This window comes from Saccopteryx leptura, chromosome 12, assembly GCF_036850995.1.
Source record: "Saccopteryx leptura isolate mSacLep1 chromosome 12, mSacLep1_pri_phased_curated, whole genome shotgun sequence".
NCBI classification, from domain to species: domain Eukaryota; kingdom Metazoa; phylum Chordata; class Mammalia; order Chiroptera; family Emballonuridae; genus Saccopteryx; species Saccopteryx leptura.
In genome coordinates this window covers 23,124,174-23,147,994 of record NC_089514.1, presented here as the reverse complement: position 1 = coordinate 23,147,994, position 23,821 = coordinate 23,124,174, and the positions used below count along the sequence as shown (strand labels likewise).

Below are 23,821 nucleotides of genomic sequence, written 5' to 3'. Positions count from 1 at the left end.
CCCCCTCTCCTTCCTCTCTGTCTCTCTCTTCCCCTCCCGCAGCCAGGACTCTACTGGAGCAAAGTTGGCCCGCGCACTGAGGATGGCTCTGGCCTCTGCTTCAGGCGCTAGAATGGCTCTGGTTGCAACAGAGCAGCGCCCCAGATGGGCGGAGCATCGCCCCCTGGTGGGCATGCCGGGTGGATCCTGGTCGGGCGCATGCGGGAGTCAGTCTGGCTGCCTCCCCGTTTCCAACTTCAGAAAAATATAAATATATTATGATATATATATATATATATATATCATTATATATTTATATATTCTCTAATTTACAATAACAAAGGTTTTAATAAAGGTTTTCATTAACTGATGTTATAACTACATTTCTTTGATTGTGATTAAAATTTACCTCTTTTAGATTGTTAACATGCTATAAACATATTTTACTATGGTCATTATAATTCCAACCTAGAAAACAAAACTAATTTAATGATATTGAGATAACTACAGAACTTTAGAAATTACTGATTTAAAAATCAGACTAATACACTTATCATTAATACCCTATGCTTTAAAGAAATACTTAGCTCATTGAATGTAGATAACTTACTATTTCATATTCAATAGCTTCACATAAGACAAATTTGTTCTAAATACATTTATTCTAACAGGTAAATAACTCAACAATGATCTAATTTTTGCAGAATCTATTAAATAAAACATATTTAAATGAAAACAGATTTAAATGTTTTATACATTGTGTCTTTATCAGTTTCACATTGGTCTTACCTAGGTAATTTAGCAAAATATTTCCTTTGACAAATTAGTATCTGACAACTATACACCTTTTATTTAATGTATTTATGTACTATGTGTTTATGAAACACTGATTATATCAGTCATTTTATATATATAAGGTATAGGGCAGTGAAAAATAGCTTCCTTTTTTTAAAATTTACAGACTCGCATGAAAGGCAATGGTACAAAGTAATAAACACTATCTTTGAGATATGCAAGTATATATTTTATGCAACAGACAAAAGAACCTGAGCTAAGTTAGGCAGGCATCTGTAAGAGAGGAATGATTTGAATTTTGAAGGACATAACAATCAGAGGTAAAGGGGACTAGTTTTCCAGGCAGAGGTAAGAGCAGGTACAAGGAAGTATCCAGGTGCTGAGATATATATATAGACTAAGAAACCAGCATCCACACCTTACCATTCACTAAATGCCACGACACACGACACTCCACACCTTAATCAGATTTCACTAGTTGTTTTTTCTAACATTCTTTTTCTGTTTCAGGATTACGTCCAGGGTACAACATTACATATAGTCTTCATAATCTCATAGCCTCTTCCAATCGGTGACAGTTTCCCAGCTGATTCTTGTGTTTTATGACCTTAACACTTTTGAGGAGTACCGGTTAGGTATTTTGTAGCATGTCCCTAAATAGGGGGTTGACACATGTCTCTTTTTTAGTTAGACTGCAGTGAGGGTTTCAGTGATAAAGACCACAGGGGTGAAAGCCATTCTCATTCTATGTTATCAAATGGTAATATGCTATCAGGAGGACACCTTATTACAGTTTACCAAAGGGTAGATAATACCAACAAGGCATTTCTGAGGATGTTAACCTCGATCTGAGATTGTGTTTGCCAAGTGCCTCCATTGTGAAGTTCCTCTCCCACCCTGCCCCACCCCCTGTCCCTGTCCCTTTTCCATGCTCTTTCTTACTAAAGGACTTACTGAGCACAGGCCACACTCAAAAGTCAGAGGTAGCCTGACCTGTGGTGGCGCAGTGGATAAAGCGTCGACCTGGAAATGCTGAGGTCACCGGTTCAAAACCCTGGGCTTGCCTGGTCAAGGCACATATGGGAGTTGATGCTTCCAGCTCCCCCCCCTTTCTCTCTCTGTCTCTCTCTCCTCTCTCTCTCCCTTTCTCTCTCCTCTCTAAAATGAATAAATAAAATTAAAAAAAAAACTCAGAGGTAAAGTCCATTTCCTAGAAAGGGACAGTATCTACATATATTAGTTCTAATTCTTTAAGGTAATTTCTCTCCCATTATTTGTCCCCACTTATTTATTTAATCATTTACCTATAGCGGTATGAATCAATTTCAAAGATATTTATTTTATACTTTGATTTATAACTCCACAGTATGTTATATATTTTGTTCAAATTGTTCCACATTTTAGCCATTGGGAGCTCTTTCAAGTTGGCTCCTCTATTCCTTTGACATATCCCATTCTTTTATTTTTCAAGCACTTCTGTAGCTATGTTTTCAATATACAAATGCAGCATTCAGGTATTTTATTATAAAGTTGGCAGAAAAAACAAAATGTTAATCCCTGCACTGTTATATATTACACAATATCCATGGGTCTAGACATATTTTATTATTTGCAAAGTGGAGAGACGATCATGTTTAAGGCATTATATTAATTAAGATGTGTAATAATAGATTGAAGAAGCATACAAAAACAATAAAATGAAATTCACTTAAAATTGCGCTCTTTTTAGATGAGTAATATTAAATCTAAGTTTAAAACTGGATAAAAATGCAAAATAAATATGGTTAGGAATTCTTAAAAGTTTAATTCTTACATTTCACTTCTTTAAATAACTGATCTACCCCCCTGATTATATCACAGTACTATATATATAAAAAAAAGGCCTTGGAGCTTAATTTTGCTTTTCATTTCAATTTTATCTTCAACGGCAGGATGCATTTTTCATTTGTTCTAAAACACATTGTCTCCTCAGTTACTAACCAATTATAAGCCTTGTACATAGTGGTGTTGATGAAAAGAATTGTACAAAAGAGACAAATAAATAAAGAGAACTGATAACTACTCTTTGACTTCAATGTTTAGAAAGACCTACGTCAGACTATTATTAACTGTCACAAACACTTAAACCACTTACGCTATCTTGAGACAGACCTACAAATGCTAGAAAAGAACACAGGCTGATTGACAATCCTGACCGATCATGTCCCACACGGCTAGTCCTTCAAATCCATCCCCTCTCTGCCCCCCCCCCCCAAATATAGCAGCTTGTGATACATTCCCAATCCTCACTTCCTTAACCAACATATTTCTGTGTCCTTGGTGACGTGATAGGAGGTTGCAAAGGAAATTTATTCCTGCAATAAATAGCTGTGAATCTGCATCTCACCTAGATGTTCACAGATCTGTAACTTTGGATGCATTGATTAATAGGGGGTGATGACACAAGTGAGACCAGGATAAAGATGACCAGAAACTGGGAGTGAGATGTCTGAACGCAGTTCCAAACAGCAAAGTTCAATACTGCATGATGCAGGGGGCTCCCTGGAGATTCCTCTGTAGCTTTCAAAATGGATGATTTAAATATATTTTCTCCAAGGTTTCTTTCAGTTCTGGAATCTATAATGCTCTGATAAAAAGTTTCCTTTGATAATCACTCAGATGATTAATTCACTACCTGTACTGACTTCCCTGGAGCGACTAGAAATACAGCTGTATCCTTTCAGGGACACTTCCTTCCCCAAATGAGGCTCTTAGAGGCTTGAGTTGTCCTCACGTAAGAAGAAATATACAAATCAGGAGAGAATACAGATTTTTCAGATTATTATTTTAATCGGTCTGATATTCAGCCTATTTTGTACAAGATAAAATATAGAGGAGCCTAGGGAAGAATGTAGTGTACAGCTTAAGGTCTGGGAACATGCAGCCAGGTTAAATGAATGAGTTCAAATTCTACTCTTCTCTTGACTAGTCTTGTGACCAAACTATGGACTCAATCCCATCACTTAAAAATGGGAGTGACAGTGGTATTCATATCTTAAAGTTATCGTGAATATCAAATGAGTCAAAACATAACGAGATCTCAAAAGATTGTCTGGCACACGGAGGGCACTAAATAAATGATATGTAAAAGAAACATCTTGCACCTCGAGTCTTACAAGTGTTAGATCATCATAACTTATTAAATCGCTTAGTCGTTGATGCACTTACGCATGGGCAGCTCTGACTTTCTAGCTCAACATGCATTTTAGCAGCAGTATTGTGGATGCCTAGGAGCTAAAGAGGGTCAATGCAGGATGAGGGATGTTGGGGTAGATCAGCTTCGCCCATTGTATCTGAAGAAACTTAGGCTTGGGGCTACCTTAGTCATGTCATTTTCTTGTGTGAAAATATTGCAGAGCCAAACGTTTTGTTGACCATCACTCAAATAGCTCTAAAACATAGATAAATGGCAAAGGGTTTAAGTAGATTTTCCATGGGCATTCAGAAATGGGAACTAATTTTTTTTTATTTTCTAAACTACTTTTAAAAGTGTCCAATAAAATCTTGGTTTGCATATATCTGGATTAGATACATTGTCTATCCATCAATTCCATTCCCTGACGGTGAATAAAGAATAGCCACTTTCACACCATGCTATATACCTCAGGATGATTTTTTTCAGTCAAATCAAAGACTATCATTAGAAAGCACCACATGCTTCATTGTTGTGTCTGTCCTTCCAGAGGAGAAAGAAGGATTTTAGCAAAAACACCTTATTAGTTTACTCATAGGAAATAGAAACAGCTGAGACTTTTAAAAATGAATTATATTATCACATTTATTCAATTTCATTCAACTTACCCAGGAAGTATATATTTGGAAGGCAGACTGTCTCAGTGCTGTGGATAAGTTATAGTCTTCAGAGCTGTGGTGTGTTTGGTGTGCAGCCCACATAATATTAACCTCTGCAAAACACATAATTTGAAACGAACCATGAGAATAAGAACAAAGCAACTTCCATTTGCAGTTATGTATGCTGCTCTGTTGAGTGAGGAAGAAAATCTGGAACATCTCTGGGAAAGCCAATATAGTTATAATTAAAATAAGCTGCCTCAAATCATTTTTGGAAGCAGGGAGGGTATAAATTATAAACAAATAAAAAATTGAAACTTAGCCAGTAAATATGTACAGTGTATATGATATAATTAAATGCCTCCAGCAAACTGAAATGACTTCCAAAATTTACACTTTGCTAACATATTACAGTATTACAGACCATAAAAGCTAACTGGTGATGTTATAACAATATAGTCAGTGAATAGTGATGATTTTTCAGTATGTGATAACATATTTCTAATTAAAGAGGAATACTGTGACGGGAGAAACTGTTGCATAAATTTTGGAATAAAATATTATATATATTCTTTCCTGATGGTGTTTTACAAAATCTCAAAATATGTCTCTTGAAATAAGAAGCAAAGCAGAAAAATAATTGTTCCTCGGATATAAGGTTTTATTTTTATTTTAAAAAATGTATTAGCTTACCAAAACACTACGCCATTTCTAAAACTGCCCTACTTAATTTCTGTTTGTCCTCATAATAAAAAGGAAATGTAAGTTGTTTATTTTCAAGTTTTACACAAATTACCCTCATGATCCCTTGAAAATCATATATACTGCAAAAAGATGGTTGCTTATTTTTTCTAGAATAAACATACCACAATAATGACCCCTTAGTAGATGGCATAAAACGAGTTTCATTCTGTCCATATTTATTTCTTTCCTACCAGAATGACAGATCAAAATGCCTGTTATATTCAATTTTTAAAAATCACGTTCATAGGTAAACTAATTTATATTTAGTGCTTTACTACAAATATAGGAGATAGACTTATCCATGTGAGATAATCATTGTATGTCTGCCAGTGTAGATGAAAAATAAAATATCTGAGGCTCACATTCACGGGATATGAACAGTGAACCGAAGAGTAAATATTTGGGGTTATTTTTCTTTGTAGCTGCTGTATACTAATAGATAAAATTCATGGCAAAAGCAGATTAATTTGTTAAAGGGTTTTATAAAAATTATAAATATATATAATATATATGTATATGTGTGTATAGTACATATATAATATACACATATATTTTATTATTATATATATGTAACATATACACACACAGATATATTTGATCTGGGTGAACTTTTTGACCATTAATTTAGGAAATGAAAGCTCTGGACAATCTTGTAGGGAGTTACCAAACAAAATTTGCAAAAGAATTTTAATAAACAAATGATAGCTAAGAGGTATAAGGACTTAATTCTGTGAGAACGAGAACATTTTGAACAGGAGATTATTAATCGATAGCCCTATCAAAAGTCATTTTTTCTTAAAGTTATGTATTTGCAAGTATTTTTCACAAACCCTCAGTTTATATGTAAGTTACATTCTGATTGGTTGATATTTTAATCAACTATAGTAATGACCATGTATTTTTACCCAAGCAATTAAGGAAAGTCTTCTAACACAAATACAACCTACTTCACCATAATGACCTCTAACTGTCCAGGCATAATCCTTGAAGTAACCTAGAACCTACATCTCTGGTTTATTGACTAGCGTATATAGCTACAAATAAGAGATATACAAAGAATCCTGTGGCACCTGATAATTTCAGATGTTATACAGAAGTTTATTAAAAGGTAAAAAAATTGTCTTTCTCTGACTGGCTTATTTCACTTAGACTAAAGCTCTCAAGGTCCATCCATGCTGTCACAAAAGCTAAGATTTCCTTCTTTTATATGGCTGCGTAGTATTACGTTGTGTAGATGTGCCACAGCTTTTTTATCCACTCAAGTGAACTAAGAAGAAACAGACAGACTCATAGATAGAGATCAGGGTGTCAGCTGGAGAAAGGGGCTGGGTGAGGGGGTTAGAAGGATGGAGCACGAAAGGACCAAAAATTAGGAAAAATTTACAGACACAAATGACAGTGTTGTGATTTGGGGGGGGGGGGGGGATGAGGGAGGAGGGTACAGGCGGGATAAATGGTGATAGACAAAGACTTGATTTGGGGGCGGTGAACACACAGCATGGCGTATAGAGATGTGTTGTAGATTGGACATCTAAAACCTGCATAATTAGCCTGACCTGTGGTGGCGCAGTGGATAAAGCATCGACCTGGAATGCTGAGGTCGCCAGTTCGAAACCCTGGGCTTGCCTGGTCAAGGCACATATGGGAGTTGATGCTTCCTGCTCCTCCCCCTGTTCTCTCTCTCTATCTCTCCCCCCCCCTCTCTCCCCTCTCTCTAATAATAATGAATAAATAAATAAATAAATCTTAAAAAAATTTTAAACCTGCATAATTATATTAACCAGTGTCATCCCAAAATATTCACTAAAAAAATGTAATAAATTTGATGACTCTCCTAAGCCTTTTAAAACCTCTTAAAGATTGAGCCTCTGAAGCAATCAAAACACTATTTTTTCTCTAGAAGACACCCATTTTGAACATTTCAGAATCCACAACTTAAAAACTTCATCACTAATAAAAATATTGTCCATTTTGTTGAACCTTACAGAGTTTGTTTAAAAAATTCATCATGACGCATTCATGTTATGAGTTCACAAGGGGATAAACAAATCTGATGAGGTTAAATTAGGGGTGATAAGATAAATTGAAACCACTTCCTTATAACCTCCACAGAAGCTAAATGGTGGAATAAAGAATCCACAAAGGTGGAGGTCAAAGACCTGTCTCTGTAGTTGTTTTAAAAGGACCTACTTCCTATCACAAGCCTTCATGCAATGAAGTGCAGCTGTATAAACAGGGTACAGTCAATGGATCTCACTGCCTTACTTCTGACACTTTGCTGAATTGCGAAAAACAAGAATGTGGCATTTTTTTCACAGTCTATATTCAGATAACTTGAAGTAAATAAATGTGGTTATAGAATAGAATGTAATTTATGAAAAATTATTCCAATAGTTATTTTGTAAATAACATGAGAAAAAGTCAATAGTGCAATTTGCAAATTTGTTCACCTTCACTAATTCTTGAATTGATGACTTCTCTGTTCTAAGGAATAAAAACAAATACTAAAGTGAAAAATAGTGTCACAATAAACTTCTTCCTATAAAAGAATATAATTATGAGTTGTAGTCAATAACAATTTTCTTTTCCTATAAGCAAATTATTGATTATACAAGCATATGGTGTGATTATGGCTTTTCAATGATATCATTAGAAACAATTATGCTGCTTTCCAGTGCAAAGACTTGGACTTATAGAAATATATGTGATTAATACATTGATCGATCATTCAATTTGTTTGCCCAAATATAATGTTGCATGTGTGCTTGTGTGTATGTTATATTCTTGAGTTTAACTTTTTTTCTACTTTTTAAAAATTAAAGTATTACTTACACATATTGTAAACTATCTCTTTTAGTATTCAATGCTGTGACTTTTTATCAAACAAACACAGCTGTGTAACCACTGTCATAATCAAGATACAAAATAGTTTTGATCATCCCCAAAAGTTCGCCATTCCACTTTGAGTTGATGACAGGCTAACTCGAGGATGGCTCCTTGATTCACATGATAAGATTCTGGACTTTGAACTGAGTGTAATGGGATGAAACTCTTGGGACCTTGGAAGAGGTGAATATGTTTTGAATGTGGGAGAAATATAAATCACTGGGATCCAGAGGGCTGCCTATGGGAGGCAGCCTCTAAGATGGTCCCCAATAATTCCTGTCACCTGGTGTTTATCTTTTTCTTTACTCCCTCCCCTTGAGTGTCAGCTGGATTTAATGACTTCCATCTAGTGAGTATAATTTTGGTAAAGCCGATGGGATAACACTCTTAGTATGAGTTTTAAAAAGACAATGGCTTATGTCTTGGGTGCCTTCTCTTATACTCTCACAAGTGCTGTCTGAGGAAAGTCAGCTGCCATGTTGTTAGCTGCCCTTTAAAGAAGCACAGATGGCAGGGAATTAAGAGTGTCCCAAGCCCTGGCCGGTTGGCTCAGCGGTAGAGCGTCGGCCTAGTGTGCGGAGGACCCGGGTTTGATTCCAGGCCAGGGCACACAGGAGAAGCGCCCATTTGCTTCTCCACCCCTCCGCTGCGCTTTCCTCTCTGTCTCTCTCTTCCCCTCCCGCAGCCAAGGCTCCATTGGAGCAAAGATGGCCCGGGCGCTGGGGATGGCTCTGTGGCCTCTGCCTCAGGCACTAGAGTGGCTCTGGTCGCAACATGGCGACGCCCAGGATGGGCAGAGCATCGCCCCCTGGTGGGCAGAGCGTCGCCCCTGGTGGGCGTGCCAGGTGGATCCCGGTCGGGCGCATGCGGGAGTCTGTCTGACTGTCTCTCCCTGTTTCCAGCTTCAGAAAAATGAAAAAAAAAAAAAAAGAGTGCCCCAAACTAACCAGCTAGCAAGAAGCCAAACTCATTGGTCCAAATTCCTCATGAAACTAAATCCTGCCAACAACTATTTGAATTTGAAAGCAGATCCTCCCCCAGTTGAGCCATCAGATAACACTGCAGTCAGCAAATGACTACTGAACAACAACCTCGTGAAAGAACTGGAGCTAGAAGCACACATGTAACCTGTACCCAGATTCTAACTCAGAGACTCTGAGAAAAGCCACAAGTATGTTACAAAGCAGTAGATAATTAATACAATGGGCAATTTCCTTAACTTCATTCTCAGTCCCTAGTGTAGACTGAATTGGTTTCTTTCCTATAGTGTTGCTTTTTTGAGAATGTTATAGAAATTAATTGTACAGTATTTAGCCTTTTGTGTCTGGTTTCTTTCCCTTGGCATAATGCATTACAGATTCCTCCATTTTGCTGTGTTTATCAGTAGTCTGTTTTGTTGTTCTTGAATAGTATTCCGTTTAGATGGTCATACCACAGTTTTTATTTTGTTTGTTTTTTATTCATTTAGCAGTCGCAACTGGTATAACTGAAAATTTAATTTGTATTGTCAGAATAGCTAATAACAGGCCCTGGCCAGTTGGCTCAGTGGTAGAGCGTCGGCCTGGCGTGCGGGGGACCCAGGTTCGATTCCCGGCCAGGGCACATAGGAGAAGCGCCCATTTGCTTCTCCACCTCCCCCCCTCCTTCCTCTCTGTCTCTCTCTTCCCCTCCCGCAGCCAAGGCTCTATTGGAGCAAAGATGGCCCGGGCGCTGGGGATGGCTCCTTGGCCTCTGCCCCAGGCACTAGAGTGGCTCTGGTCGCGGCAGAGCGACCCCCCAGAGGGGCAGAGCATTGCCCCCTGGTGGGCAGAGCGTAGCCCCTGGTGGGCATGCCGGGTGGATCCCCGTCGGGCGCATGCGGGAGTCTGTCTGACTGTCTCTCCCCGTTTCCAGGTTCAGAAAAATACAAAAAAAAAAAAAAGAATAGCTAATGACAATGATTATCTCTCCATATGGTTATTTGCCATCTATAAGTCTTTTTTGAACTGACGATTCAAATCATGTGCCCACATTTTAATTGGGTTATTTTTTTTATTATTGAGCTTGGAGAGGTCTTTGTACATTCTGCATACAAGACTTTTATGAGATGTGTGATTTGCAAACATTTTCTCTTATTCTGTGGACTAAGAGATTTTTCATATTTTACCAGTATCTTATGAAGAACAGAAGTTTTAATTTTGATGTATTCCTATTTATACACTTGAGAGTTTTGTGAAAAATATATTTTTACTGTATACAACAAAGAACAGGGACAATTGTAGAGAAATTTTTCAGAATGATGAGATATTTGCAAGTGTCTGAAACTAAGAGAGTCCACATGTATTACACTCCTAAAATATATCTACATAAATCTGTTGTTACATATCTTGTCAGCTATGGAATGGAGAGAAATAACTCTTCAGATTAATATGAGACATAAACACAGGTCTACAAGGAATTTTTACAGCTATATGATAGCTATTTAATCTTCAGTAGTAGCTAGTCTTGAGGTATCTTTAGGATGATAATGTGGTGTTCACTAAGAATTTGGAAAATCCTCAAGTTATAAAGGAAAAAAAATGAAACAGGCATATTTGCAATACAATGATGAATCTTGGCACCAAGAAAGGATTTTAGAAACATTATGCAACATTTAGCAGCTTCTTCAGTGACTGTGGAACATGAGAACTGCAGGGTCTTATGGTTCAAATTTTTAATTTTATAAATAATAAAAATAAAATTAAAAAGGAAAAGGCAAAGAGTTTCATTAAAGGAGAGATTTTTATTCTTTCTCTCAGCAGTGATTTATTTGATGCATTTACTGTCCTCTTAGATATTTTTTAATCGATGTGTAATTGATATATAATATCTTATAGTTTTAGGTGGACATAGTGATTCTCTCTCTCTCTCTCTCTCTCTCTCTCTCTCTCTATATATATATATATATATATATATATAACTAAATGATTCCCACAATGAGTCTAGTTACCATCTGTCACCATACAAAGTTATTACAAAATTACTGACTACATTCCCTGTGCTTCACATTACATCTCCATGACTTATTCATTTCATAACTGGACGTTTTCTCCTTCAGGAATAGAGGTAACTGAGTCCAAGTATTCTCAGTTGGCAAATATTTGGTAATTTCCAATAAGTAAAAGACATTAAGAAGCTCAACACACTCTATTAAATAATGGTGCTAAACCTCTTGAATTGGAAAAACGGCCTTATTGCCTTTTTCAAGAAGTCTAACATTATAAAACACTGGAGCATTCAATTCTTTTTTTTTTTTTTTTTTTTTTTTTTTTTTTACAGAAACAGAGAGAGAGTCAGAGAGGGATAGATAGGGACAGACAGACAGGAACGAAAAGAGATGAGAAGCATCGATCATCAGTTTTTCGGTGCGACACCTTAGTTGTTCATTGATTATTTTCTCATATGTGCCTTGACCGTGGGGCCACAGCAGACCAAGTAACCCCTTGCTCAAGCCAGCGACCTTGGGTCCAAGCTGGTGAGCTTTTGCTCAAACCAGATGAGCCCGCGCTCAAGCTGGCGACCTCGGGGTCTCAACCCTGGATCCTCCGCATCCAAGTCCAATGCTCTATCCACTGTACCACCGCTGTACCACCACCTGGTTAGGCTAAAGCATTCAATTTTTCATTGAAAACAATTGTCCCTTTGAATTTGAAGAATCTAGATATGTGAATCCTTTAAAAGCATGTTCCATATTTTTTATTAATTTTAATGGGGTGACATTAATAAATCAGGGTACATATGTTCAAAGAAAACATCTCCAGATTATCTTGTCATTCAGTTATATTGCATACCCGTCACCCAAAGTCAAATTGTCCTCCGTCACCTTCTCTCTGGTTTTTTGTGCCCCTGCCCCCTTTTTCCAAAAGATAAGTATGATTGATAAATGATTTAAAGAAGTTAATTGAGATAAGCAAGCAAAAAATTCATAACATATCAAGCTATCAAACTAAAGTCTAACAGGAAAATGTGAGTAACATTGAATCCACCCTTAATTATTTTACTATTCTTTACTCTTTGAATGAATTAGCAGTGGCATCAGTTTTGTCATCACAACTTTACTCACTTCCTCTAGCAGCAAATAAAATTGGGATGATAAAATTAATGGCAGGGCTAGCCTGACCGGGCAGTGGCACAGTGGATAGAGCATTGGACTGGGATGCAGAGGACCCAGGTTTGAGACCCGTACATTGCCAGCTTGAGCATGGGCTCATCTGGTTTGAGCAAAGTTCACCAGCTTGGACCCAAGGTCGCTGGCTCGAGCAAGGGGTTACTCGGTCTGCTGAAGGCCCACGGTCAAGGCACATATGAGAAAGTAATCAATGAACAACTAAGGTGTTGCAATGAAAAACTGATGATTGATGCTTCTCATCTCTCTCCATTCCTGTCTGTCCCTATCTATCCCTATCTCTGACTCTCTCTCTGTCTCTGAAAAAAAATTAATGACAGGGCTAATTCATGCAATAAGTAGAGACTAATATCCTTTGTTGTATTTTTTCTAATCTGTTCTTTGCCCACTTAATGTCAAATTACTAAATATAGCTAAAAATGTCCAATAAATGAGAATAAAATTGATAAATTGGCTGTATCTCCCTATTTCTATTCAATACATTTTGCAAATATCCTAATATTCAGCATCACAGAGACCAGATATCCAAAGGATTAACTGATATTTTCACTTAAAATTTTTTTAATTAAAAAATGTTTTTAAATTACACTTTATATCCAATATAATTTCGTATTAGTTTCAAGTATACAGCATAGTGGTTAGACAATCAACAGGGGTCCCCAAACTTTTTACACAGAGGGCCAGTTCACTGTCCCTCAGACCATTGGAGGGCTGCCAAATACAGTGGTCCTCTCACTGACCACCAATGAAAGAGGTGCCCATTCCAGAAGTGCAGTGGGGGCTGGATAAATGGCCTCAGGGGGCCGCATTGCGGCCCACAGGCCATAGTTTGGGGACACCTGTTTACAGAGTGTTCCCTCTGATATTTCTAGTACCCACCTGGTCCCATACATAGTTGTTAAAACGTTATTTACTATGCTGTACTTTATAGCCCTATGACTATTTTGTAACTACCAATTTTTACTCCTCGAACCCTTTACCTTTTTCATCCAACCACCCTTTTCCTAAATTTTGCTTTTTATTTGGATGTTTGGCAACATGTAGATATTAAATCATCTCTCTAGCGGTGGTAACAAATGATGGCCATAAAATTGACATAAATACTAAATTGTCACTCGAATTTTTCTGGTAATCAAAGCTTTAATACATTTTTATGTTCAAAAGAAAGCTTTTAAATTCTAGTCTATGAAATTTTTAAATTATAATTATCTATAGCTATGTTTACATTCTTTCAAAATTTATACAAAAGAAAATCAAAGAAAGTATAGCTTTTCAGTGTGAAGCAAAATATCTACATCATTTCTTCAGCCAAATCTTCTACTTCTATACAATGCAAAAATAAGAACTAATGTACTTAATGTACTGCTTATTATTGAGTTATTTGAACAAATATTAAAATTAAAACTGTATTTATAAGAATGTCATTTCTACCTACCACATTAACTTTCATTAAAAAATTAAGAATGTGATTAAAAAATTTCAGAATTTAGACATATCCATATTTATGTCAGTTTTATTCTACTTTAGATCCCATTTGGGAAAATCTAAAATTTAAAATTATATTTAATGTTTTTATTTCAATTGTGTATTCTTAAAAATCAAGATTTATTTACCAATAGTTTATTGAATCTCTGCTATGTACAAATCTTGTGTTAGTATTATGATAAAAGTACAAAATAAAAAAAATCCCCAAAGAACCTATAACCAAATAGAAGCAAAAGAAATATATAGAAAGAGTTGATAGAAAACAGTTTTTCATGTCTTTAAATAAAAATAATTTTTTGTAGTTGTACATATCCTACATAACTTGTAGTCATTGTTTTTTTTTTTATTATTTTTTTTTTTTGTATTTTTCTGAAGCTGGAAACGGGGAGAGACAGTCAGACAGACTCCCGTGTGCGCCCCACCGGGATCCACCCGGCACGCCCACCAGGGGCAACACTCTGCCCACCAGGGGGTGATGCTCTGCCCCTCCGGGGGGTCGCTCTGCCGCGACCAGAGCCACTCTAGCGCCTGGGGCAGAGGCCAAGGAGCCATCCCCAGTGCCCAGGCCATCTTTGCTTCAATGGAGCCTCGGCTGCCGGAGGGGAAGAGAGAGACAGAGAGGAAGGAGGGTGGGGGTGGAGAAGCAAATGGGCGATTCTCCTATGTGCCCTGGCCGGGAATCGAACCCGGGTCCCCCTGCACGCCAGGCCGACGCTCTACCGCTGAGCCAACCGGCCAGGGCCTGTAGTCATTGTTTTAATATTTCAACCAGGTCTTACACGGAATATAAGACATTAGCTTCATTCTGCCTTAGAGCTAAAGTGACTTTCCTACCTGTCTTCCTGTATTGTCTATTCTTAAAACATCATAGAAATAAGATTTCATAATAACTCACGTTATTCAGATTTGGGTCATTGCATGCTTGCCTCCTAGGTTAGAGTTGCCATGAGTTTCTCCCTATCTTTACTTTAGATGAGTTTGATTAATAATAAAATAATAACAACAGCAATGATCATAAACATAAAAATGTTTACCATGTACTAGGAAATTTGGCCAAGGCCAAATAAATCACCTGATGTCTCTTCTCTCAGTTCAAATTTATACTTCCTCAACCCTAGACTATGAGCCAGGTGATCATGCTAGAGAATCCTGATTTATACCACTGATGATGCATGGGAAGAACTCTTTCCCACTCAACACATAAATGTGTTATTGAACTAACATATTCTTAAGTGGTATGACTACTGAAATTTCCAGGGATATAATAGGTTGGTGAAGAGATATCTTTGGTTAAGGAAGAGTCCAGACCTCTCAACCATGTGGAAATAGCCATGTCCTTAGGAAAACTACCCCTTTCTGCAAAATTGGCAGAATTAAATAAAAAGCCTGGGAAATGTAACTTATCAGTACTACATTCAAAAAGCATTACCAATTTTGATATTCCATGAAGATCACATATCCATTTAATGCAACCAAATTCTTGGATCTTGGTTGTCAACAGGAACATTAACAACAAGACTTAAGTACTGATACAGTTAGTGATTTTATCTTGCAATATATTCAGATTCTAAAGAGTCTTCATGTTTTACATAGATCAAAAGCAAAAATTTTCCAGAGTGTTTTGTGACATATATTTGACATTCATAATGACCTCACTAGCACAACTGGGGGCAGAAATCGTGGGAGAAGAACAGTCTTTATGTCAAGAGTCAGCCAGGATTGGCAAGCACTCCTACAGCACTCCGCGCGGCATGCTCGCCTGTGGTGAAACTCAATGAACTTCTGCTGTATTATGTTTGGAACAATGACTTACACAATTTGTCTCCACATGTCATAGAATCCAAGAACAAATAACCTCCGAAGTTTGAAAGGAGAGCAATATAAGGAAGGGAACAGGGAAACAAAACAACCAGGGATTGTCCAGAAAAAGAAAAACAAGAAAAAAATGTACTAAAACCATTAGTTTGAAAGTGGCTGCAATCTGTTTTCATTCTCTCTCAAATTAACCTTATGGATGTAGATTACCGCTGTCAACAACAATAAACACCTACCACGATCATTTTTCCAATAATAAGGTCGTTCTAGTGCTCTTTACCATTTGCCTTTGTGTTTTGAAACTAAATTTTAACACTTTATAGCAAATGAGTCTGGTTTTCATGTTAGAAACACTCAGTATTACAGAATTCAATATACTGACTTCCCCAGTTGGAATAAGTCCCTCTTTCCTTGTGCCTGGTGTGATTTTGACATAGATTAGCATTGTCACTGGTGTTTGAGGAAGCAATCTGCCTCTGATAGATTTCCTTTTGTACATTTGAGAACGTTTGTTCTACCCCGGTTGACACACATCTTAGAACTGAATGTTTTTACTTTGCCATTTCTTCTGTCCCCTTTAATGCACTCCTTAAATTTGAATGTATGAAAAAGAAGATACCAATGACTATCAAGTCTTAGTACTACTGGAGACATAATTGCCCTGCAAAATTCTTTGACCATTGGGCACTGAGTGATGGAAGTGGTCTTGCAGGCACACAGCCCGCATTATTCTAGTAGGGGTCAGCTCATATTCTGCACCCTAGATCCCCAACCTTGACCCTGTTGCTGCATGACCTTCAAACCCAAATGCTCTTTATTATAGGAAGTCAATGTTTTCTGCCTATGCTTTCTGTTTTTTCCTTTTCTGATCTTGTAATATGACTGTTGTATCTTCGATCACTCCCTTTTCCCTCCCTTTACTTCCATCAAGATGCCAGGACGGGGCTTTCATTAATCCATGGTATCACCTGCTTCCTTACTTTTCTATCCCATATCTACTCTCCTAGACAGAGACCTCGTTGTGTCAGTACAATCAGCAAATATCCACTGCTCGATGTCTAGGTATCAGATGTGCCGTCCTATAATGCTTGCCTAGTGCATGGGTCTGCAAATGGCCATCATGGGCCAAGTCCAGCCCACGACCTGCTTTATATAGCAAGTTAAGGATGTTTTTTTAAAATTTTAAATGATTAAAGTGAAATCAGAAGAGTAACAATTTATGATAGATAAATTTTACATGAAAAAAATGTATCTTTCTCTTTTTCATGCACCATCTATTCCCTGGGCTTTGTGAATACCTTCAGTACTTTCATGGTCCCCTGTCCTATACAACCTCTCAGAATGTTCTTAATTGTCCAAGGACCCCTGCGTATGTCATTTTTTAATGGAAATCACATTTAGTCCCTCCCAGCCACAATTATTATCTAATATTCACTACTCCCAGGCCTTGAACATTACAAGTTCTGTGCTACTTTGCTTCCTTCCCTATTTTATAAACTTTAAAAATGTTTTTCCTTAAGTGAGAAGCAGGGAGGTAGAGAGAGAGACTCCAGCATGCGCCCTGACCAGTCCACTAGGGGGTGATGCTCTGCCCATTTGGGGCCGTTGCTCTGTTGATCAGAGACCGAGCTAGTTTAGCATCTGAGGCGAGGCTATGGAACCATTCTCAGCACCCAGGACCATAAACTTCTTAATGAGAGATTAATGTGTCAATTTTTGTATTTCACACAGCACCTATCGAGTGTCTTTGCATAGCAAATACTATTTTTTTTATTAAATCAATGCTTATCAAACAAAACCAGTTCATTTGAATAGTTAATAACCAAGTCATACTATTTTATTTGCTAAGCACATGTATTTTCATTAGCAAAATCAACATTTTTCTTTTTCATTTTTAAAAATTTTCCCTTTTTCTTTCTCATATGTGCCTTGACCATGGGGCTACAGCAGACCGAGTAACCCCTTGCTCGAGCCAGCGACCTTGAGTCCAAGCTGGTGAGCTTTGCTCAGACCAGATGAGCCTACACTCAAGCTGGCGACCTCGGGGTCTCGAACCTGGGTCCTCTGCATCCCAGTCCAATGCTCTATCCACTGCGCCACCGCCTGGTCAGGCTTTTTTCTTTTTCTTTATACTGACAGACTCCTTATCTCCACTTCCAGTCATATCCAAACATTCTGCTTTGCAAAACATGACCCTGTGACCTTTCCTTTTCTTAATTTGTTTTCATATCAAATATCTTAAAAGAGTAAATTCTTTACTTCCTTACCTCCCATCATTCTTACACTCATTGTTATATCACTTAATTCTTTCCAAAATCATTATCAGCCTCTTCCCTCCCCCCCCCCCCAAACTGAAGACCTCTTTTTAGATGTCCTCCTATTTGAACTTTCTAAAACACTTAACCCCTGCTTCTTTCTGGAGCAGGGGTCCCCAAACTTTTTACACAGGGGGCCAGTTTACTGTCCCTCAGACCATTGGAGGGCCGGACTATAAAAAAAACTATGAACAAATCCCCATGCACACTGCACATATCTTATTTTAAAGTAAAAAAAAACAAAATGGGAACAAATACAATATTTAAAATAAATAACAAGTAAATTTAAATCAACAAACTGACCAGTATTTCAATGGGAACTATGGTCCTGCTTTTGGCTAATGAGATGGTCAATGTCCAGATCCATATTTGTCACTGCTAGCCCTAACAAGTGATAGGACGCACTTCCGGAGCCGTGACACATACGTCCCACATCACCAGAAGTAGTACTGTACGTGAGCGACACCGTACTTTACTCCTCTCACTGACCACCAATGAAAGAGGTGCCTCTTCCGGAAGTGTGGTGGGACAGATAAATGGTCTCAGGGGGCCGCATGTGGCCCGTGGGCTGTAGTTTGGGGACCCCTGGTCTAGAGCATCTCTCCTTTCGGCTTTACTAACACCTTTCCTCCCAGGTCCTGTTCTTTATTCGGGCCAGCTGCACTTCCCTGACTTCTTCCCTTTCTCTCAGCTACCTCAAAGAAACCCACTTGTGTTCTCCTTTGTTCTTCACTCTCTCATTGTTTTTCATTGTAGGCTATCAACTGGAATGACTTCACTAATCAATTATCTAAAAGTTGATGACTCCAAAATACTTTGATCTACAGGCCTCTGTCAACTTCTGGCTCTGAATTCATTCTGAGAATTCTATATATATATATATTATGCCCCAAATCTATTTCTTCTTTTTGCTTGTTGTACCCCTGCTGTTCTTTCTTTAATAATGGCATCTTGTCTACCCATGCAAGAGAGATAACAGTCAGGGAAGACCACAAGTGGAAGTAAAGCTTAGTGTTTCTTTGTCTCCTTCTGCCTCTCTTCAGATATTTATGAAGTGCTTAGAACATAATTAGACATAACCCATTTGTTATGAATAAATGCATTTTTAAAAATGATTTTACATTAAATTGTGGTTATATTTTCTTTTTTTTTCTTTTCCAAGCGAGAGGAGGGGTGATAGAGACGGACTCCCACATGAGCTCTGACCAGTATCCACATGGCAATCTGGAGCCATGTGTGCAACTGAGCTATTTTTAACACCTGAGGCAGAGGCTCCACTGAGCAATCCTCAGCACCTGGAGCCAATGCACTCAAATCAATTGAACCATGGCTACGGGAGGAGAAGAGAGAGAGAGAGGAAGGGGACAGGGAGAGGTAGAGAAGTAGATGGTCGCTTCTCCTGTGTGCTTTGACCAGAAATTGAACCCAGAATATCCACATGCTGGGTCTATACTCTACCACTAAGCCAATTAGGCAGGGCCTATATTCTCTAATACATTATAGCAAAAAGGTAAAAAAAGTTGGTTTTATTACTAGAGGAATAATCATATATATGAGAAAATATAAAGATAATGTGGAATGACAAAGGTAAATGACAAATGGAAAAATATTATTAGTGGAAGTCAATAAGAAAATATGAGCTATTTTTTCCAAATATTTTATATTTTAGAGAAATTCATAAGGAACAGCGCATGAAAGAACTGAAAACTGTAACTGACAAGTTAAATTCTAAAATAATGAGATAGCTTTCATACTAATGGTCATTTTTCTCTAATTCATCAAAGTATTCTAAATATTGTCATATAAGGTTTGCTGATCCGTTCGTTGGTCCTGAAGTTTGAATCTCAAATTTGGAGTCAATTCACCTGGACTATGTGTTCAGATTTCTTAGCAAGAGTTATCTGTTGCTCATTATTTAGTTCACTACATTATAAGATTAATTATTACTTGGGAATAAATATATGTATTTTGATACACTTTTGAGATTGGGAGAATATGAATGTGATTCATCAATTTATCATTTCTTTCCTAGAAACTTCAACATTTAAAAAAAGTATATGGCTACATAAAACTCCCTAAACATTTTAAAATCCCTAAATAAAAACCAAAGAAATAGTCAAAATACATAGAGCTATCCATGTGATTCTATTGCAGTATAACCACCATTTGCTTGTAAAATTCAAAGGAAGTCAATCAAAGCTCCCAAGTGCTCCACTCTGACTCTCATCTGCCATTCCAAGCATAAGTGGTTGTATTTTGAACTGGACTTAATTTAAAAAAAAGTACTCTTAAGCGTACTTTTGTATTTAAATATAATTTCTAAAATAAGTTGTTGCAAACATTTTATAATGTCATTAGTATAAGTAATTTTTATTTTTAAATTGTCATTATACTGTCAATGAAGATCAAATAACTTGGCTACAGGAAAAACTTCACAAAGTAGAATATGATTAAAATCTAAGGCTCACATTGAACATTTCTCAACAAATCTAACACCCATGAGTCCGCAATAACTTGCCATGACCTCTGAGCTTTGCAGTGCAATGTGAATTTGAACAGCCACGAATCTAGTAGTAAGTAACACGGCAAATTAGTACTGGGCAAATAATAATCTGAACACATTTATCCTAGCAATTCTGTCTTTTTTTGAGATCAACTTATCTGAAACCTGGTCAAATGAGAAAAAAAAAGTAACAATTCTCCTGCTGTTGCAGAGTTGCATAACATGTTTTCCTATAATGATGTCACGTTTGATGCTAAAGACCATGTGAAACAGATTAACTGTGACCAAATTAGCATTCTTTTGTAAGACCAGCTGATATGCACATGTAAAACATGAAACGCACACATACTTTGGAGATGCAACTAAATGATTCTCAAACACCATGCTGTAAAAAATTTTAAACTCATAAATATCTACCTTAGAAAGTAAAAATTGCCGTTTGTGTGTTTTTTTAAACAACCAACATGGCAACCTCAGTAATTTCAATGTATTTTCATCTTTGAGAAACTTACTAGGAAAATGATTAAGTTGCATTTTCTTTTCTTTTCTTTTTTTTTCTTTTTTTTTTTTTTTTTTTTTTGGTTGGATAATGCCCCGTTTGTTCTTGCGTTCTGGTGTTCTCAGCTGTCTTTCGGAAAGATTGATGTCCAGTGTCACTGCTAGGAAGCGCAAACTGTTCAGCCCCACTGCAATCTATGTCCTAATCCTCTTGCTCCACAGGATACCACATACTTTGGCAGACAACATTCAGATGGTAAGTGTTTTAGTGGCAATAAGCAATGCCAATGAAACCTCCCCCACAATGCTCAAAACTTAGTGGTTGGATGCTGAGGCACTAAATGGCGCTACTAAAGAGAATAAATGAATAGTTTAGCTAAAACGCACTAATGCTGTTTAAGCAATGCTAAAAGAAAAAATTAAAATTTCCTCTATCATTAAACTTTTCACCAAAATATCATCCTTATGATAGCCTGGGAGAATCTGGATCTCTTTAACAACGCCTTGACCCTCGTTTTTCCAGACATAAGATCTCCGTGATCGATTGTGTTAATAATAGCAATTGTCAGTGTGCTTTTTAGAAGTAATTTCCACAGTATAACAGGTTCCAGCTATACACCTCCACCCTATGGAGAGTAGAGCAATGGGAGGGAACCCTTTTCAATATAAATAAAATGAAAGGAATCTATATAAGATGACATGAAACAGGTGTTTAAGAAACACTGCACTCGATAGTGGGGGGAAAATAAAAAGGTGCTGTGGTGGAAGCAAGAGATTCAGAAGTTGTGTGACTGTGACAAAGTCCCTTGAAGTCACCAATGTTCTCATCTCTATAAGTGAAGTAAAAGTATTGCTTTTCATGAAGAGAACAATGAGGCTACATCGACAATCTCAAGGAGCAATAGAATGTGGGTTTTACTTTCATATAGATGAGTTGGATTCTGACGGAGATAAATAAATTACTCATTTGATTGCCTCAGGTTACCAATGCAGTCAACGCCACCAAATCCATGGTGATTGGACTTACCACTTAGGTCTTGGTATCTCTATGCTTTAAGCAAAATGACTTACCTCCTTGAACCATCCAAAGAAATAGACATTCAATAGTTTGCAAGTAAAATTAGTAAGCATAAAAACTCACATTGATCGTAACAGCAATAATTGATTTTTTAGTAAGATTTTTTGTTGTTATTATTTTTTTTATTTTTGTAAAGTTTTTGCCTAGGTTACTGCCAAGACTTCATCACATATAAATAAAATTTGACCAGGTGTTTTGTGTTGCTTTTAAATTAGAGTCACCAAAAAGCAACTGTAAAAACAAACAATAAAACTAAACAATACAAAAATAAAAATAAAGAGGAGGGGAGAATTATAAACTAGAAAATAGTGATTCTTGCAAGCAATTGTAAAGAGAGGTAAAGGTACTTTGAAGGAGAATTAAATAATAACAAGCACTAAAAAGTAAAAATGTAGAGTTCCAGATAAGTACACTAATATTAGCAATAACTTGACTCTTCATGGTTTTAAAGAGAAAAATTTGAAAAAAATAATAAACCTTTCAAGGTAGCAGCTATGAAGTGGCAGAGTCAGAATTTAAATCCAGACTACTTGGTCTCAGAGCCCGTGCTCTTTCCTAAGCTCTGCTATAGGTAGGTACCTGCCCACGGCTCTGCATGAGACAGAACACACAGGTGAGTGAGGCACAGCGCTTGCTAAGGAGTTCTTCACAGACCCATAGACAGAGCCGAGACCTGATGAACCCAACTGAGAGTAATTCAACTGGTGCATATTATTTACTTTTACACATTATTACTTGATTTTAAAAAGGTAAAGTATTGCTTTAAAGTAGAACTTGATATAAACTATTATTTGGTTTAAAAAATAAAATATATATACTGCTAGGAGCTATTACTAATGCATAAAGTGAAGTCTAAAAAATATAAACAATTTAATAATGTTTCAATCCAGAAAAGGAAAAATAAAAGTCAAATATCACATATTTTAAATAAAGAAGGACCACTTAACATTTCATCACATCTTAAAAGTCTTTTTTTCTGAGATTTTACAAAAAAAAATTCTAAGATACAAACACTTAAATAAATTTCTACACAATTCTTTTTTTAATTTAATGCACATAATTGTGAAGCTTAATTTTTCTTTAAAAGCTTCAAAAAGTTTTAGTTCATTATCACAAATGTTTTCGATTTTATCAATCAAATATTTTAAATTTCTATTTCATTAAATTGAATGAAAATAGTAATTTTTCCTCAAAATATTTGTGCTTATTGTCATTATAATTTCTCTTAAAATATTCTTTTAAATGTATTTTTAAAAAGAAAGACAAGAACAAGTCACTTTATGGATTTCATAGTAAATAATTACATAAATGAGATCATTAGTCTCAGTCTATTCACAACCACACACACACACAGTGTTCACAGTGTCTGGTATTATCATCAATGCATAAAACTATGAACTTCTGTACATTTTTAGTAATAAATATGCTTCTACCAATGCGATATGTACACGTGAATGTTTGCTACTTCCTTTGATTTTACTAAAAGGCCTGCTGTTGGCTAATTCACTCTCCTTCAATTGAACCAACCCCTTTGGCAAATTTTTTACTTTTACTTTAAAAGTATATTTAGGAATCAAAACATAAAATATTGACAAGAAAATGAAATAAATACTTTTATGCAATACTTTGGGAGGGTTAAATATCAGGACCAAAATAAAGAAAAAAATAACTTCAATAGATACTGTTAACTGTTACAATAATTATTTGATTACAATGTTTTATTTCAATGAGAAATGATGCTCAATGTG

The 23,821-nt window shown here is 36.7% G+C and overlaps 1 protein-coding gene across 1 annotated transcript in view; it reads right to left on the bottom strand.

Moving 5' to 3' along the window:
• The window catches only part of AGMO (alkylglycerol monooxygenase), a 314,576-nt gene that overhangs the window by 194,608 nt on the left and 96,147 nt on the right, over positions 1-23,821 (bottom strand). Inside the window, exon 4 of the mRNA XM_066354139.1 lies at positions 4,615-4,718. Coding sequence (XP_066210236.1) covers positions 4,615-4,718 — 104 coding nt within the window. The remainder of the gene's footprint in view (positions 1-4,614; positions 4,719-23,821) is intronic.